This window comes from Brachyhypopomus gauderio, chromosome 18 (assembly GCF_052324685.1).
Source record: "Brachyhypopomus gauderio isolate BG-103 chromosome 18, BGAUD_0.2, whole genome shotgun sequence".
Taxonomy (NCBI): Eukaryota; Metazoa; Chordata; class Actinopteri; order Gymnotiformes; family Hypopomidae; genus Brachyhypopomus; species Brachyhypopomus gauderio.
The window spans coordinates 4,783,271-4,800,816 of NC_135228.1; the positions used below are offsets into that span (position 1 = coordinate 4,783,271).

Sequence of the window (17,546 nt, forward strand, 5' to 3'; positions counted from 1 at the left end):
CTTACTGAAACGCGAGGGGGTAGGAAGGATGCTGAGATGAGCGTAATTTCAAATTAGCTTTTATTTATAGAATGCTGCGCAGTTAGCGTTTAGTACACAAAGAACACTTAGCACATACAATGGGGCGAGATGAGTGACAGTCACAACAACAACACATACACACGCACACGCACACACACACACACACACACACACACACACACACACACACACACACACACACACACACACACACACACACACATATATATATGTATATATATATATATATATATATATATATATATATATATATATATATATACAAAAACCTGAAAAAACAGGGAACACGTAAACAACACAATGTAACTCCAAGTCAACCACACTGCTGTGAAATCAACCTGTTCAGTTAGGAAGCAACACTGACTGTGAATCAATTTCACCTGCTGTTGTGCAAATGGAACAGACAACAGGTAGAAATGAGAGGCATTTAGCAAGACACCCCTATAAAGGAGTGGTTCTGCAGGTGGTGACCACAGACCTTTTCTCTGTTCTCATCCTTTCTGGCTGAAGTTTTGGTCACTTCTGCATTTTGTCAGTTCTCTCACCATAGAGGCAGCATGAGGTGGTGTCTACAACCCATAGAAGTTGCTCATCCAGGATGGCACATCAATGAGAGCTGTGGCAAGAAGGTTTGCTGTGTCTATCAGCACAATGTCCAGAGCATGGAGCAGATACCAGGAGAAAGGCCAGTACACCAGGAGATGTGGAGGAGGCCGTAGGAGGGCAACAACCCAGCAGCAGGACCACTACCTCCTCCTTTGTGCAAGGAGGAACAGGAGGAGCAGTGCTAAAGCCCTGCAAAATGACCTCCAACAGGTCACTAATATCCATGTTTCTGTTCAAACTGTCAGAATCAGACTCCATGAGGGTGGTATGGGCCCGATGTCCACAAGTGGGGCCTGTGCTTACAGCCCAACACTGTGCAGGGCGATTAGAATTAGCCAGAGAACATGATTGGTAGATTCACCATTGGTGCCCTGTGAATGAATGAATGTTTAATTTATAGAGCGCCTTTCAGGATACCCAAGGCGCTTTACAATTTTAACACAGGTACAAGTCTCAGACAACCAATCACACACACTGAAAAAAATAAAGCATTGGCTCAATGTAATAAAATTGAATTAATCAATCACACGAATTTTTTTTCATTGACTCAATCCAAAAAACTTAATTCATGACTAAACTGGCCTGCCCGTTCCACAGACATGAATTAAATCGAGCACATCTGGGATATCATAGGCTGTGATCAGAGCAGGTTCTCAACTGGTCTCAGCCCGAGACCCACATTTTCTCACTGTCATTAATTCGCGACCCAGTTTTATACAATACAAATGTTATAACTAGGGATGGGCATAGATTAATTTTTTTAATCTAGATTAATCTCACTGAAATCTTGAAATTAATCTAGATTAAAATGGCTCATATATGTGCTACCCAAGTAATGACTAAAAGTCAGTCTTTGAGATAGGGTTTCTTAATACAGAGGGTGCATTAGACCAGGGGCTCATCTCCTGTTTCCAAAATGCATCAATGACTGCTTGAGGAAGCTGTTCTACTTTGGAAGAAAAAAAAACATGCTCAATAAAATGTAGGCTACTCGTGTTCAATGGTTTATTCAGTTAAACATGAATTTGTAAGCCTACATACTCATTAAAAGGGGTTGATAACATGTTTATTCAGCTAAACATGAGATTTGAAATGTAAGCCAACATTTAGTACATTTAACCTGTTTTCGGCAGCGGCGACTCTTCCCCTGGGCTGCATCAGTGCTTGACCAGCGTCAGCAGCATTAGCAAACGGGTGCTTTGTGTTTAAATGGAACTTCAGACTGGTAGAACTCCTACAATAAACTAATTCCACGTTGCATAAGGTGCAAACAACTTTAGTCTTGTCAATGTCTCCATTAGGAAGCTTCTTAAAAATGAATTTTCCATGAAGCAAACCTGGCGACTTCGTGGCTGCATCCAACACACGTACGATTTGTAATTCACAGGTTTGAAAACTCGTTCTCGCCCCTACTGTGCAATTTGGTTAGGTAAACTATCAAGTTGAAAGTCATCATAGTTTGCTTACCTATTTTGACCCAGTTCCCAACCCAACTTTAAGAATAGATTAAGAATAGATAAAATTACCATGGACACATGATTGGTTCACATGCTGGGCTCCAGACAAAAAAATTACTCAAGGAGCCAGTAGGTCCTAAAAGGAAAAAATCAGGCACCAATAACTTTTTCTAGGCTCCATAATAATATACAAACTAATAAGCATTGCAACATTGCAACAGCTGTTATTTATTATCTCTGTCGTCCAACATGCCTGATGTCTTTCTCGTCCTTGTAACTGTGGTTAAGTTGGTTTCATGTACGCATATTTGGAATTAGACATGTTATTTTAAATGTACTACTGTCACTGTCTACAAATTACCTTAACATGGACGACAGTGGCGGTCGTAAAGGCCCCAGAGCACTGCGCACTCTGTTTTCTGCAAAAATTTCAATAATTTTTTTTTCTTACCTTCATAAGATAAAAAACAAGTTGTATACATATTACATGCACCCTAAACAACAACAACAAACTCTTGAATGGGTATTTCTACCTCTTACCTCTTTGTGGTGGTCAGTTTTTTTTCAATAGCTTTTAAACAGTCCATCATAAGACCATAAAACAAAATCTATTACACAAAATGCATCCTAAATAACGTGGTCAGTTTTTGTCAAATATTTTAATAGCTTTTAAAATGTCCGTACATTAAAATGCTATAGTACATTAAGTGCATCCTAATCAACAACCTTGACTTCAGCATCTCCACTGAACTGGTCAGATACTGTAAGACAGAGAATAGGACAGAATGAGACATGAACACACACTCATCACGGTCAGACATCACACTCTTTACACAAACTCAATCAGTGTAAACACTCACTGTAGTGTCTCCAGTGTACAGTGTGTGTGTCTGTTTGTGTGGGAGAGAGTGAGAGGATCTTGACTGTGTGGGTGTGAGAGAGAGAGAGCATATTGACTCTGTGTGTGTGCGTGTGTGTGTGTGTGTGTGTGTGTGTGTGTGTGTGTGAGAGAGAGAGAGAGAGAGAGAGAGAGAGAGAGAGAGAGAGAGAGAGGACATTGTCTGTGTGTGTGAGAGAGAGAGAGAGAGAGAGAGGACATTGTCTGTGTTTGTAGGTGTGTGTGTGTGTGTGTGTGTGTGTGTGTGTGTGTGTGTGTGTGTGTGTGTGTGTGTGTATAAAGAGACAGTAAGTCAGTAACTCACTCTAGTTTATCCAGTTGACATTGTGGATCCTCCAGTAGAGCAGAGAGCTGCTTCACTCTTGAGTCTCCTGGTTCATTGTGGTTCAGATTCAGCTCTCTCAGGTGTGATGAGGGGTTTGACATCAGAGCTGAACACAGAGCAGCACAGCCTTCCTCTCTAATACTGCAGCTAGACAGACTGTAGAGAGAAGGAAAACAACTCCTCACACTTACACATCAACACACACACACACACACACACACACTCACACAAACACTGACACTATGCGTGTGTTCAGGACAGACATGCAGTGATGTGTGTGTGTGTGTGTGTGTGTGTGCTTTGTGTATCTAGTCTTGGAACATCTTGTGATTGGTTAAGGTAGGACTTGAGTTTAATTACTATTGCCTCAGATTCTGGTAGATTCTAGGCTTCTTATCATAACCTTGTTGTTTTGTTAGCTGTTATTGGCTGTAATTAGTCACTCCAGGTGTAGTTTCGCCCTGGTCTAAGGTGTGAATTAAGGGGCGGATACAGCACTGACTAAAACAGATAAATTAGGACAACCGCTACAGATCTGTAGCGGTATGCAGCAACTTTCTACGCTTTGTTTCATCTACTTTCCTCCATAGACACTGAATCTCTAACCCAGCTAAGTCTTAACTTATTCTGCCATTTTCTTACCCTGCTAGTTTTTTATAAAGCTTGTTTTTATTCCACAATGTGTCTGCCAATTCCTGTGCATGTATCTCACAGAGCTCATAGATACCATCATAGCCATCGCAACACCCGGAACCTAACTTACCCACAATGTTCACCACAAACTCCAATCACAGTGACTGGAGGACTCTGGAATTGCCAATCTGCTGTCCAGAAGGCTGACTTCATCTCAGCTCTTGCATCCCTCCACTCGTTACACTTCTTGGCTCTGACCGAAACCTGGATCACTCCAGAGAACTCCGTAACTCCAGCTGCTCTGTCCTCTGCCTTCTCATTCACCCATTCCCCACGACGCCTTGGAAGGGGAGGTGGGACAGGTCTACTTTTATCTCCAGAGTGGCGTTTCACCCAACTCTCCTTTTCAGCTCTTTCAATTTCTTCCTTTGAGTTCCATGCTATCACTGTCTCCTACCCCACTATTCTTCACATCATTGTGATTTATCGCCCTCCAGGTTCCCTTGAGAACTCCATTGACGAACTTGATACCCTCCTTAGTCAATTCACCATTGAAGCAAACCCACTCATTCTCCTTGGAGACTTCAACCTTCCATCCGACAAACTTGAATCATCTTGCATCCTTTCTCTGCTGTCGTCATTTGACCTCACCATCAACCCATCCACTGCGACTCATAGAGCAGGCAACATTCTGGACCTGGTCTTTAGACGTGACACCAGAACATCGGACATCACAGTCACCCCACTCCACCTGTCAGACCATCAACTTTTATCCTTTTCTTTCCCCCTCCCTGCCATCTCCACTCACACTTCCCCTGTACATTCTTCTTACTTTCACCCAAGTTTGCGCTCCATCGATCCCTCAACCCTTGCTACCACTATTTTGTCCTCCCTTCCTCATCAGAATTGTCTGTCTTCTCTCTCGCTGGACACAATTACTGATACTTTCCTCTCTACGATCTCTTCATCCATCAATCTTCTGTGTCCTCCCTCCCCCAGATTTAAGAGATCTGTTCCATCCACCCCCTGGCTAACTGAAGTGCTTCGCAGCCACAGGAGAGATCTAAGAACTGCAGAGAGGAGGTGGAAGAGAAGTCGCCTAGATTCAGACCTCCGCTCATATCAATCTCTCCTTTCAAAGTTCTCACTGGAAGTCACATCAGCGAAGTCAGCCTACTACAGAAAGAAATTTGAATCATCTGCATCCAACCCACGCAAGCTATTCAGTATTTTTTCTTCACTCCTTAACCCTCCCTCACCCCCTCCTCCATCCTCTCTCACTCCTGAGGATTTTGTTATCTTCTTTGAAGAGAAGATTGCAGCAGTCCGTCAGTCCTTCTCCCCAGCTCCCAACCTTCCTACTAGTACCCTTAACCCAACACTCAACTCCTTGGCTTCTTTCTCCCCTCTCTCCTCAGACAAGATACATCAACTTCTGACTTTTAGCAATCCTACTACATGCCCACTGGATCCAATTCCTTCCACTCTTTTCCAGAATATGTCAAGAGAACTCCTTCCGTTCATCTCGGCAATCATCAACAACTCCTTAGTTTTGGGTCATGTGCCTACCGTGTTCAAGATGGCAAGGGTGGTACAAATCCTGAAAAAAGCAACACTTGACACCTCTGACATGAACAGCTACAGACCGGTATCACTTCTTTCTTTTCTATCAAAAACTTTGGAGCGAGCAGTCTATGACCAATTATCTCTCTTCCTCACCCAGAACCAACTCCATGATCCTAATCAGTCTGGCTTCAAAGGACACACACACAACACGGGACACAACAGAAACAGCCCTCAAAGCAGTGACCGAGAAGCTCCATGCTGCCAAGGCTAACAAGCTATCATCAGTTTTAATTCTTCTAGATCTTTCTGCAGCCTTTGACACTGTCAACCACAACATCCTCCTCTCTGTTCTTTCTAGCCTAGGTGTGACTGGCTCTGCTTGGAAATGGTTCCAGTCATATCTTGAAGACCGTTCCTATCAGGTAACATGGAGAGGATCTACATCCAATCCATGTAAACTTTCCACTGGAGTCCCCCAAGGCTCGGTCCTAGGCCTCTCTTCTCTTTATATACTCGTTCCCTTGGTGACATTATTTTGTCTCATGGTTTCTATTATCATTGCTACGCTGATGACACCCAGCTAATTCTTTCCTTCCCTCATTCTGACACCCAGGTTTCTAGGCGTATCTCGGCATGCTTAGCAGATATTGCTTCATGGATGACTGCTCACCACTTGAAGCTCAACCCTAGCAAAACTGAGCTTCTGTATATTCCAGGAACCCCGAACCCACACAACGACCTCACAGTTTCCTTTGAGAACATCTTGTTAACACCATCAGAAACTGCTCGAAGCCTGGGTGTAACGTTGGACAACGAGCTGTCCTTCTCAACACATGTTTCAAAGCTGACCAGATCCTGCAGATTTCTCCTCTGCAACATACGGAGAATACGACCCTTCCTTTCACAGGAAGCTACTCAAGTACTTGTGCAGTCTCTAATAATCTCTAAGCTGGACTACTGCAATTCCCTACTTGCAGGTCTTCCTCTACGGGTCATCAGACCTCTACAACTAATTCAGAATGCTGCAGCACGACTGGTCTTCAATCTACCCAAGTTCTCACATGGGACTCCTCTGCTACGCTCTCTTCACTGGCTTCCAGTAGCAGCATGCATCAGATATAAAACCTTGATGCTTGCTTACAAAGCCAAAAATGGACTGGCCCCTCCCTACATGATGTCCATGGTCAAAAGCCGAACTGTACAGCGAATACTTAGAACCTCAAGCTTGGCTCGACTTGAAACTCCATGCTTAAAGTCTCATGGAAGACAAAGCTCTAGACTATTCTCCGTCCTGGCTCCAAGATGGTGGAACGATCTTCCATTAGCTGCTAGGACTGCAGAGTCTATTGCTATCTTCAAGCGTAGACTGAAGACTCACCTGTTTGTTGAGTTCTTACCAGAGCACTAACTCAGTTCATACCACTTGCAGTGTTCTTAAATTGTATGTCTGTCTATGGTTATTTGTGCTTCTTGGCAAATGCCTAACTCGCAAAACACTAGGTAATGATATTGACTCCTGTAGTTTAGTAGTAGTCTGACTCAATGGTGTCTTGAATTCTGGCCTATCTGTACTATTTCCTAGGATGTATTCTGTGATCAGAAGCAAAGCACTTTGTAAGTCGCTCTGGATAAGAGCGTCTGCTAAATGCCGTAAATGTAAATGTTCGTAGAGATAGAACAGGCAAGAACATGAGTGTATGTCAATCTAACTAATACAGTGATAGTGTGTGAGTGAGAGAGAGACAGAGAGAGAGAGAGAGAGAGAGAGAGAGAGAGAGAGAGAGAGAGAGAGAGAGAGAGAGAGAGAGCAGGACCAGACTGGAATAAAATAAATCAGGCCAAACCAAATGATAACATTTCAAAAACAAAACTACATCACCCACTGGAAACACAAACACAAGCACAAAACAAAATGCAGTGCTATCTGGCCCTAAAACGACAGTACACTGTAACAGACTACCTGCTTACAGTGACTAATACTAAACACAGAACCACGATGACAAAGTCCAGATTCAGTGAACACAGCCTGGCCATCCAGAACGGCCGATACAAGAGATCATGGCTGCCAGAGAGCAGAGACTCTGCAGCAGTGTAACAGTGTGACTGTAGAGACAGAGCTGCACTTCCTCACTGAATGTGGAACATTTCAACAAATACATCAGATCTATTTCACAACATCTGAGCTGATTCATACAAACTTTTTAAGCCCCTACCTAATACCGACAAACTCCCCATCCTCCTGGGAGAAAAGAAAGCAGCACTTTAGCGGGGAGATATGTAGCTACCTTACACAACATGAGGGACAGTGAGTAGCACACACGCGCGTACACACACACACACACACACACACACACACACACACACACACACACACACACACACACACACACAAGCGCACACCCACACACACAAACAGACTGTAATGCCCTGTTTGTAAACATTAGATTTATACTGATCTAATTATTTCTTCTCCTCTCTTTATATTATTTATTTCCTTTCCTTTCTTTTCACTTCTTTAACTTTTATATCTTCATGTTCAGGTTCATCATAACTAGATTTGTTCATATTGGGTCCAGATGGGAACAGGTGGTGTAGAGGAAGATCACATGGGCTGACCATAGCAGGCAGAGCCACACCGCATGAAGTTCTTAGTCCAGGCAGACTACAATGTCCTTCCCAGCCCCTCCCACCTGCACTGCTGGGGTTTGGCTGATACACCCGCATGCCCCCTCTGACAGAGAAAGGAGACCCTTGAGCACATATTGAGTTGCTGCCCAAAGCACTGGGGGAAGGCAGATACCGATGGCCACATGACCAGGTGATAATCACAGTTGCAGAGGGCATCTGCAGTGCTATCACCAGCTGACGGAGGTCAAAACCAAAGAAGAATGCTATCAGCTTCATCAGAGCTGGAGAGAAACCAAAAGCTACAGCTAAAGCAACATCAGGGTTTCTCTGCACTGCTCAGGACTGGCAGCTGACAGTGGATGTGGGCAGCAAACGTAAGTTCCCACAGCATGTTGTCAACACAACACTGTATGTGAGCAGGAGATAGAGAGGATATTGAGTGTGTGTGTGTATAAAGAGTCAGTAAGTCAGTAACTCACTTTAGTTTCTCCAGTGTACAGTGTGGATCCTCCAGTAGAGCAGAGAGCTGCTTCACTCCTGAGTCTCCTGGTTCATTGTAGGTCAGATTCAGCTCTCTCAGGTGTGATGAGGGCTTTGACCTCAGAGCTGAACACAGAGCAGCACAGCCTTCATCTCTAATATCGCAGAAAGACAGACTGTAGAGAGAAGGAGAAAAACTCACACTTACACATCAACACACACATGAACACAAACACAGACACTGTGTGTATTCAGGAGAGATATACAGTGATGTGTGTCGGTATAGAGTCAGTAAGTCAGTAACTCACTCTAGTTTCTTAAGTGTACAGTGCGGATCCTCCAGTAGAGCAGAGAGCTGCTTCACTCCTGAGTGTCCTGGTTCATTGAGATTCAAATTCAGCTCTCTCAGGTGTGATGAGGGGTTTGATCTCAGAGCTGAACACAGAGCAGCACAGCCTTCCTCTCTAATACTGCAGTTAGACAGACTGTGGAGAGAAGGAGAAAAACTCCTCACACTTACACATGAACAAACATGCAATGATGTGTGTGTGTGTGTGTGTGTGTGTGTGTGTGTGTGTGTGTGTGTGTGTGTGTGTGTGTGTGTGTGTGTGTGTGTGAGTTTGTGTGTGTGAGAATGTAAACTTGGCAAAGCCTTTTATATATATATTAGTGGTGGGACTTTAACGCGTTAATTTTGATTAATTAACTACAGCAAAATTAACGCACAAAAAAATTAACGCATTTTTACGCATTTAAAGTGAGGAAATGTCCTGGTTTTTAAATTACCTTCATTGGACCATTACAGTTTTTGACGACTGCTAACGTGCATTTCGCAATACTTGTGATACATTGTCAAAACTCTAAACACAGCAACACATTGACCTCACAAAAATAGCCAAATAGGTAATATCGTGTTCAAAAGAGCATTTTATTAACTAAATAACAACTCTGCATTTCACAACACAAACAATGTTTTCTCTTTATACACCAACTTTGTTAAAACACAGCAAACCTGGTTCAGTATCGAATCATTCTTTCAAACACTAGCACTGATATTATCTATTCGAGATGAACATAGTCAATCACTGCACAACCACTGTAAAAAACCTAACATTTGATGGCAATACAGAAACAGTATTTCATGTAATATTTTACTCTCTCCCAGCAAACAACAAACATTTTACAGTAACATCTGTTGTTTTCTTAGTCAGTTCATTTTTACTGTAATCCACTTCATTTGGACTTTTTTTTCAAATGTGTGCATTTTTGGCAACAAATTGTCTACACAATGAGTGATATTTACTGTTAGGTACTATATGGAATGTAGATTAGACAAAAAAGGAGTCAGTAACAGTTTTGAAGTAAAGGGTATATTTTACTGTATTAGGGACATTACTGTAAATTGTGGCCTAACCTAAAAAAATATTACCGTAATTGTAAACGTAATTAGCCATGGTCCCATATGTGCAAAAAATACACATATACAAAAAAAAGCCACACAAGGGAAAAAAACGGATATAAAACTGAAAATTCTTGTTACATGTAATTCGGCTGACATGTCTCTGCAGCCGGGATCCATTGCATCCAGGAGGGACATTTGGTCATGGGGCCGATGATCATACACCTTCCACCTCCAGACTGAAAAAAGTTCCTTAGTGGGGTTGAGGAAAGGCGAGATGGGCGGGAGGAAAAGGGACATCACTCTTGGATGGTCTATAAACCAGTTTGTGATGACATGAGAATGACAAAATGCTACACTGTCCCATCACAAATGTCCTTGTGTTTCCTCCCACCTGTTCCATTTCTGTTTCTGGAACCAGTTGTTGGTAGAGTTCACTCAAAAACAAAAGAAGGAGGTCACTGTTATAGGGACCAATCTGGTATTTGTGAAGGACCAAACCAGCACTTGAGATTGCAGGACAAATTGTTATATTTGCTCCTCTCTGACCCGGTACATTACTGTACTTCAGTTTATTTCATTTATCTATATGTGCAAAAAATATGTATTACAGTAATATCTTTTCAGCTGCCTTTGTTTTTGCAGAAGAGAGGGAGGGGATTTTGATTGTGTGTGTGAGAGAAAGAGAGAGAGAGAGGATACTGACTGTGTGTGTGAGAGAGTGACACGGTATTGTGTGTGTGCGTGTGTGTGTATGTGTGTGCTATGGAAGTTTTTCTGTGTCAATATTCAAATGAAAATGTAATACGTATTTGCATTTACATGTTCCACTCATACAAGCAACTTTGAGCTCAAAATTCAAATTCAAATGCAATAATTCCATTTACATTTGCAATGTGATAGACGTCTATTCATATTTCATTTACACATACATTTTGATGCTTTATTTGTGTCTTTATTGAAATGAAAATGTATTTCCCATTTAAATTATCAAGTTCATGTGATCATGCAAAGGTTGTATCAAAATTATAATTAAAATGCTATTCGCTTAATATGCTTTGCATTTCGTGATAACACGTTTGAAACTTAATTTTCAACCTCACCACCAGGCTAAAAAGATGTCAATATTCAAACGTTAATGGAGAAATAGCGCCTCTCCTGTTTGCACTAACATTACGATACCAACAGCGCTCAAACTGTGTCAAAATGCATTTTGAAAGTGCAATCCGAGCAGATTGCATTTTCATTTCCATGGTCTTCCACTATAGTCAAATTATAGTCAAATTAGATTCCACGGCTTCACTTTATTCAGCCAATCAGGTTCCACAGCTTTCCACATCGGGCAGCCAATCAGGACTGGACTACAGCACGCGCAGCAGTACAGGCGAGTTTTTTTTAGACATGGTCGCAGAAGCGCTCATTAGATTAATTCAAAGGGTAGCAGACGAGTCCTTATGGTGAATTTACACTACATTAGTGTGAAATGTTAATCGATCAAGTGGCGGACATCTCTGCCTTATCTGGCGCTGATGTGACTGTTATTGCCAAATTGAGCGCTGTGGCAGAGCAACTGTGTGCCTCAAACTACGGCGGTAGAACGGCCGACCTCCGTGAAGCGTCTCGTGTGATCAGAAACAGAAAACCATTTCTGCTTGTTAATGCTGGTTTATTTAAATAAACATTTGTGCTGTCGTATTTTTAAAGTTATAAAGCGGTAATTCCTCGATGAGTGATGTTATCCAGAATCCCCCAGCGTCCCTGTTCAGTGTGGTTAATGCCACAGACGCGGCATTATTACCTGAACCCGCAGGTAATCCTCTACCAAGCCTTGATCTGTAACTTGTAATCATGACGCGAGCAGAAATTTTAGAAGCAAGCAAAAAACTGAAACGCGCGCTGAAAACGGGGAAGTGAGCGCACTTAACAGCGCTCGGTTTTCTTGCTTTTGTGTGCTCAGTGTGTCTGACTTGATTGATTGAATCTTATCTTTGCGCTCTCATATTAAAGACCGTAATCTCACTCCATACTACACCTTGTGGGTTCATAGATTGTCCTTGTTTGAGTCGAGTGGTCCTTATGTTTTCATGCCTTAGTAAGTCCTTAGTATAAGCTTCCGTTGTCTACGTTTCATGCCTTTCCCTAGTCTCAGACTATACCTTTGGGGTTCATAGATTGTGTTTGTTTAATCGAGTGTTCAGTGTACGTTTTTATTCTTTGGTCTGTCTTTCGTAAGAGTTCTTTCCCTCTACGTTATAGTTTGCCTAGGTCTCAGACTACACCTTATGCCCGGTTCACACTACACGATTTTAGGCTGGTTTTTCAGTCGCCGACAGAAACTGTGGTCGGAGGCAAATCGGCGATCACTCTGTGCTCACTCAGTTGTGTAGTGTGAACTGCTGAAAGACGCTCGCCGAGCCGTCGCCGAGTGGTCGCCGACTCATCGCAGACGACCGGCAGATATCTAGCATGTTTAATATCTAGCCCAGTCGGCGACTGTGAGTCAACAGCAGCGTCTAGCTACAGCCAATGTGAACGCGGAGAGAGAACCGCGGCACCGCTGAAGATATCTCTGAAGAATGTAAAAAACTTTCAAGAATGCTTTCAAAACAGTAACCCAGCAAACACACAATCCTCACCTTTCTTACAACTTTACTACAATACTGTGTTTGTTATTGTGACAGCACTGGAGAAATAGTGTGATTGATTATATCTATGTTCACTGCAACGGAGAGATGAAATAATTCTGGCAACTTGGGACTATGGAGTGTTTAAACGGTAAAAAAAATAATAATAACGAAAATGTGGAGTACATGTACATTGTTTTTTTTCTTTATGTGGTGTTGCTGGTTCTCGCGAGTTTCGTTTTCGTGTTCTCGTGTTTTTGGATGGCAGCCAGATGAGTCGGCGGTTCCCCATTTGTGTAATTCGTGAGCCCGCGTCGCCGATCAGTCATGTAGTGTGAAAGCCACAACAACTGAAAGACTCGCAATTACAGCACAACCAGTCGTGTAGTGCGAACGGCACAAAAACCTGACGACTGAAAAGTCGTGCAGTGTGAACCTGGCATTAGGGATCATAAATCAAGACCAAAAACTCGCCTGTACTGCTGAGCCAGAGCCAGAAACTATATGGCTCTGTGCTGAGCGTGCTTTAGTCCCGTCCTGATTGGCTCCCTGAGGTGAAAAGGGGAACCCGATTGGCTGAATAAAGTGGAGGGCTGTGGAATCTGATTGGAAGGCTTATGGGATCTAATTTGACTATAATTTGACTATAGTGGAAGACCATGGAAATGAAAATGCAATCTGCTCGGATTGCATTTTCAAGATGCATTTTGACACATTTTGAGCGCTGTTGGTATCGTAATGTTATTGCAAACAGGGGTGGCGCTATTTCTCCATTAACGTTTGAATATTGACATCTTTTTAGCCTGGTGGTGAGGTTGAAAATTACGTTTCAAACGTGTTATCACGAAATGCAAAGCATATTAAGCGAATAGCATTTTAATTATAATTTTGATACAACCTTTGCATGATCACATGAACTTGTTATTTCAAATCGGGAAATACATTTTCATTTCAATAAAGACACATATAAAGCATCAAAATGTATGTGTAAATGAAATATGAATAGACGTCTATCACATTACAAATGTAAATGGAATTATTGCATTTGAATTTGAATTTTGAGCTCAAAGTTGCTTGTAAGAGTGGAACATGTAAATGTAAATGCGTATTACATTTTCATTTGAATATTGACACAGAATAACTTCCATAGTGTGCGTGCATGCATGTGTGTGTGTAAAGAGTCTGTAAGTCAGTAACTCACTGTAGTATTTCCAGTGTACAGTGTGGATCCTCCAGTAGAGCGGAGAGTTGTTTCACTCCTGAGTCTCCTGGTTTATTGTTGTTCAGTATCAGCTCTCTCAGGTGTGATGAGGGATTTGACCTCAGAGCTGAACACAGAGCAGCACAGCCTTCCTCTGGAATACTGCAGTAAGAAAGACTGTAGAGAGAAGGAGAAAAACTCCTCACACATCAACACACACGTGAACACAAACACAGACACTGACATTCAACAGCACACACCGATGTGTGTGTGTATGCGTGTGTATATGTGCATGCGTGTGTGTGTTTGTGTATGTGTGTGTGTGTGTGTGCGTTTGTGTGTATGTGTTACGTGGTCAAAAGTCATTTTCTTTATTTGCAGACAAACCATTGTGAGTATTAAAAACGAGCTCTCCTCCTTACCCATCAAGCTTCTTCTATTACCCCAGTCACCCATATATACCCCTTAGCCCCTCCCCAAACAGACAGGGCTCCACCACCTCAGGTAAAGGTAAGGGAAACATTTAAACACAAAGCTTATATGAGTGAGGTGTACACATGACAGTTCTCATATCACCACAAATGGATATGATCACCTCATTGTCCCATTAACTCAGTGGTTCCCAAAGTGGGGGGCGCGCCCCCTAGGTGGGGCACGGAGCTATTGCAGGGGGGCGCAGAGCTTGGAAGTAAAACATGTGCACATGTGTCAATATGGGGGGGGGGGGGGCGCAAAACTATTCTCATCTACTAAAGGGGGGCACGGCAGAAAAAGTTTGGGAACCACTGCATTAACTGATCTTAAAAGCAAGTCTGCATACTAATTAATATGAGTCCTGCAGGTTCATGGTCTCCAGATCTTCCCCCACTGGGGTGACCCAGGACTGGGAGAGAGAATCCACTGCAGCTACCCCCCCCTCCCCCCCCAATATCTCTTAATCTGGGAAGAATGTTGTATCTAAGGGTTTGGTGATGGATTGAGCCCTTACCTCACCACAGTATGTGTGTGCGTGTTTGTGTTTTTTTTTTTTTTTGTGTGTGTGTGTGGTGTGTATGTGTGTGTGTATATTTGTGTGTGTGTGTGTGTGTTAGAGAGAGAGAAGATATTTACTGTGTGTGTGCGAGAGAGAGAGTGAAATAGGATATTGACTATATGTGTGTGAGAGAGAGAAAGAAAGAGAGAGAGACAAAGAAAACAGGAGGGAATTTTGATTGTGTGTTTGTGAGAGAGTAAGAGAGAGATAGAGGATATTGACTGTTGACTGAGATAGAGGATATTGACTGGAGCAGTACTGCCAGAACTGGACCCTGGCTGTAAACATGAAGAAGACCAGAGTTATGGTCTTCCAAAAGAAGCCCAGATGTCAGGAACACAGATACCAGTTCAGTCTGGGCAGCACCGCCCTGGAGCACACGATGCAGTACACTTACCTCGGCCTTGTTATTACTGCATCTGGGAGTTTCAGTACGGCAGTGAATGCACTAAAAGATAAAGCTCATCGAGCAATGTACGCCATCAGGAGAAAATTCTACAATATCGACATTCCGGTTCCAATCTGGTGTAAAATATTTGATAGTGTGATTCAGCCCATTGCGCTGTATGGAAGTGAGGTATGGGGTCCACTCAGTCAGCAAAGCTACACTAGATGGGACAAGCACCCAGCTGAAGCCCTGCATGCAGAATTCTGCAGAATGATTCTAAAAGTCCAAAGAAAAACACCAACCAACGCATGCAGGGCAGAATTAGGCCGATTCCCATTGCTCATCAATATCCAAAAACGAGCTCTAAATTTCTGGATGCACCTGAAAACAAGTCCCAGTGATACGCTACATTTTAAGACGCTACAGACCCAAGAACTGAACCCCGAGAAGAGCCCCCCTCAGTCAGCTGATTCTGAGGCTTATTAACCCTCTAACAGATAGTAACAGACAACAGCCTCGTTCCAGCACTGCTTTAACCTCAAAACTAAACATTAACCACATCATCAAACGCAGTCAAAGGGATTATCTGGAACATTGGGAAAAAGAAATTCGGACTCAAAACAAACTTGAATGCTATCGGGCCCTAAAATCAGAGTATGAATTGGAAGAGTATCTCCTGACTGTCAGAGATACAAAGCAGAGACAGATCCTGACCAAGTACAGACTCAGTGACCACAGCCTGGCCGTAGAGAGAGGCAGGTATAAACAGTCCTGGCTGCCCAGAGAGCAGAGGCTGTGTGGTCACTGTACGACAGGTGAGGTCCAGACCGAGATGCACTTCCTCCTACAATGTGAAAAATTCACGAGAACACGAGAAATTTACACACACAAATTCATAAACATAATCCCAAACTTCCAAACATTAACACAAACTGAACAATTAAAAATCATTCTAGGAGGGGGACACAGCGCCCCCTCGCTGCTAAATATGTAAGTACATGTCACAGCCTGAGAGACAGTGGGAAACAACCCCCCCCCTTCAGCTTCAGAATGTGAATGTAAATAATTGAAATGATAACTTTCCCTAAATGTTATCATATTTTATCTTATTTTATTATTGTTATTTGTTCTTTGTCAATGTTATTGTCATTGTTAACATTGCTGTAATGCTTTGGCAACACTGTACCCTATACAGTCATGCTAATAAAGCTATATTGAATTGAATTGAATTGAATTGAGAGGATAGAGATAGAGAGAGAGGATGTTGACTGTGTGTGTGTGTTTGAGAGAGAGAGAGAGAGAGAGAGACAGACAGACAGACCGAAAGAGAGGGAGGGGATTTTGATTGTGTGTGTGTGAGAGAAAGAGAGAGAGAGAGAGAGAGAGAGAGAGAGAGAGGATACTGACTGTGTGTGTGTGAGAGTGACACGGTATTGTGTGTGTGTGTGTGTGTGTGTATGTGTGTGCGTGCATGCATGTGTGTGTGTAAAGAGTCAGTAAGTCAGTAACTCACTCTAGTTTCTCCAGTGCACAGTGTGGACTCTCCAGTAGAGCAGAGAGCTGCTTCACTCCTGAGTCTCCTGGTTCATTGTTGTTCAGTTTCAGTTCTCTCAAGTGTGATGAGGGGTTTGACCTCAGAGCTGAACACAGAGCAGCACAGCCTTCCTCTGTAATACTGCAGTAAGACAGACTGTAGACAGAAGGAGAAAATCTCCTCACACATCAACACACACGTGAACACAAACACAGACACTGACATTCAGCAGAACAGACATGCAGTGATGTGCGTGTGTGTGTGTGTGGGAGTGAGTGTGTGTGTGTGGGAGTGCGTGTGTGTGTGTGTGTGTGGGAGTGCGTGTGTGTGTGTGTGTGTTATGTGGTCGGGAGTAATGAACATAGAGGTTAGTAGGTTTCCCAGAAAGGGCTGCAAGAATTTCTCTAGAACTCTTGTTCTCAAAAGTCATTTTCTTTATTTGCAGACAAACCATTGTGAGTATTAAAAACGAGCTCTCCTCTTACCCATCAAGCTTCTTCTATTTCACCAGTCACCCGTATATACCCCTTAGCCCCTCCCCAAACAGACAGGGCTCCACCACCTCAGGTATAGGTAAGGGAAACATTTAAACACACAGCTTATATTAGTGAGGTGTACACATGACAGTTCCACAAATGGAAATGATCATTGTCACAATTGTGACGAAAAAAAGAATGAATTAATTCACAAGATCACCCACACCCACAAGATCACAGAGCACACGCTCTCATT

The 17,546-nt window shown here is 42.8% G+C and overlaps 1 protein-coding gene across 4 annotated transcripts in view; it reads right to left on the minus strand.

Annotated features, from left to right (window-relative positions):
• The window catches only part of LOC143482197 (NACHT, LRR and PYD domains-containing protein 3-like), a 70,154-nt gene that overhangs the window by 22,520 nt on the left and 30,088 nt on the right, over positions 1 to 17,546 (minus strand). The window contains exons 9-14 of one of the 4 annotated variants that reach the window (XM_076980483.1): positions 16,794 to 16,970; positions 13,860 to 14,036; positions 8,944 to 9,120; positions 8,635 to 8,811; positions 3,308 to 3,484; positions 350 to 2,866 (exon numbers count right to left, since the gene is read on the minus strand). In XM_076980483.1, the coding sequence (XP_076836598.1) occupies positions 2,860 to 2,866; positions 3,308 to 3,484; positions 8,635 to 8,811; positions 8,944 to 9,120; positions 13,860 to 14,036; positions 16,794 to 16,970 (892 nt within the window). In that variant the 3' untranslated portion in view covers positions 350 to 2,859. Of the gene's footprint in view, positions 1 to 349; positions 2,867 to 3,307; positions 3,485 to 7,740; positions 7,813 to 8,634; positions 8,812 to 8,943; positions 9,121 to 13,859; positions 14,037 to 16,793; positions 16,971 to 17,546 lie in introns of those variants that run through there. The other 3 variants (XM_076980484.1, XM_076980485.1, XM_076980482.1) reach the window with 3 other exon arrangements.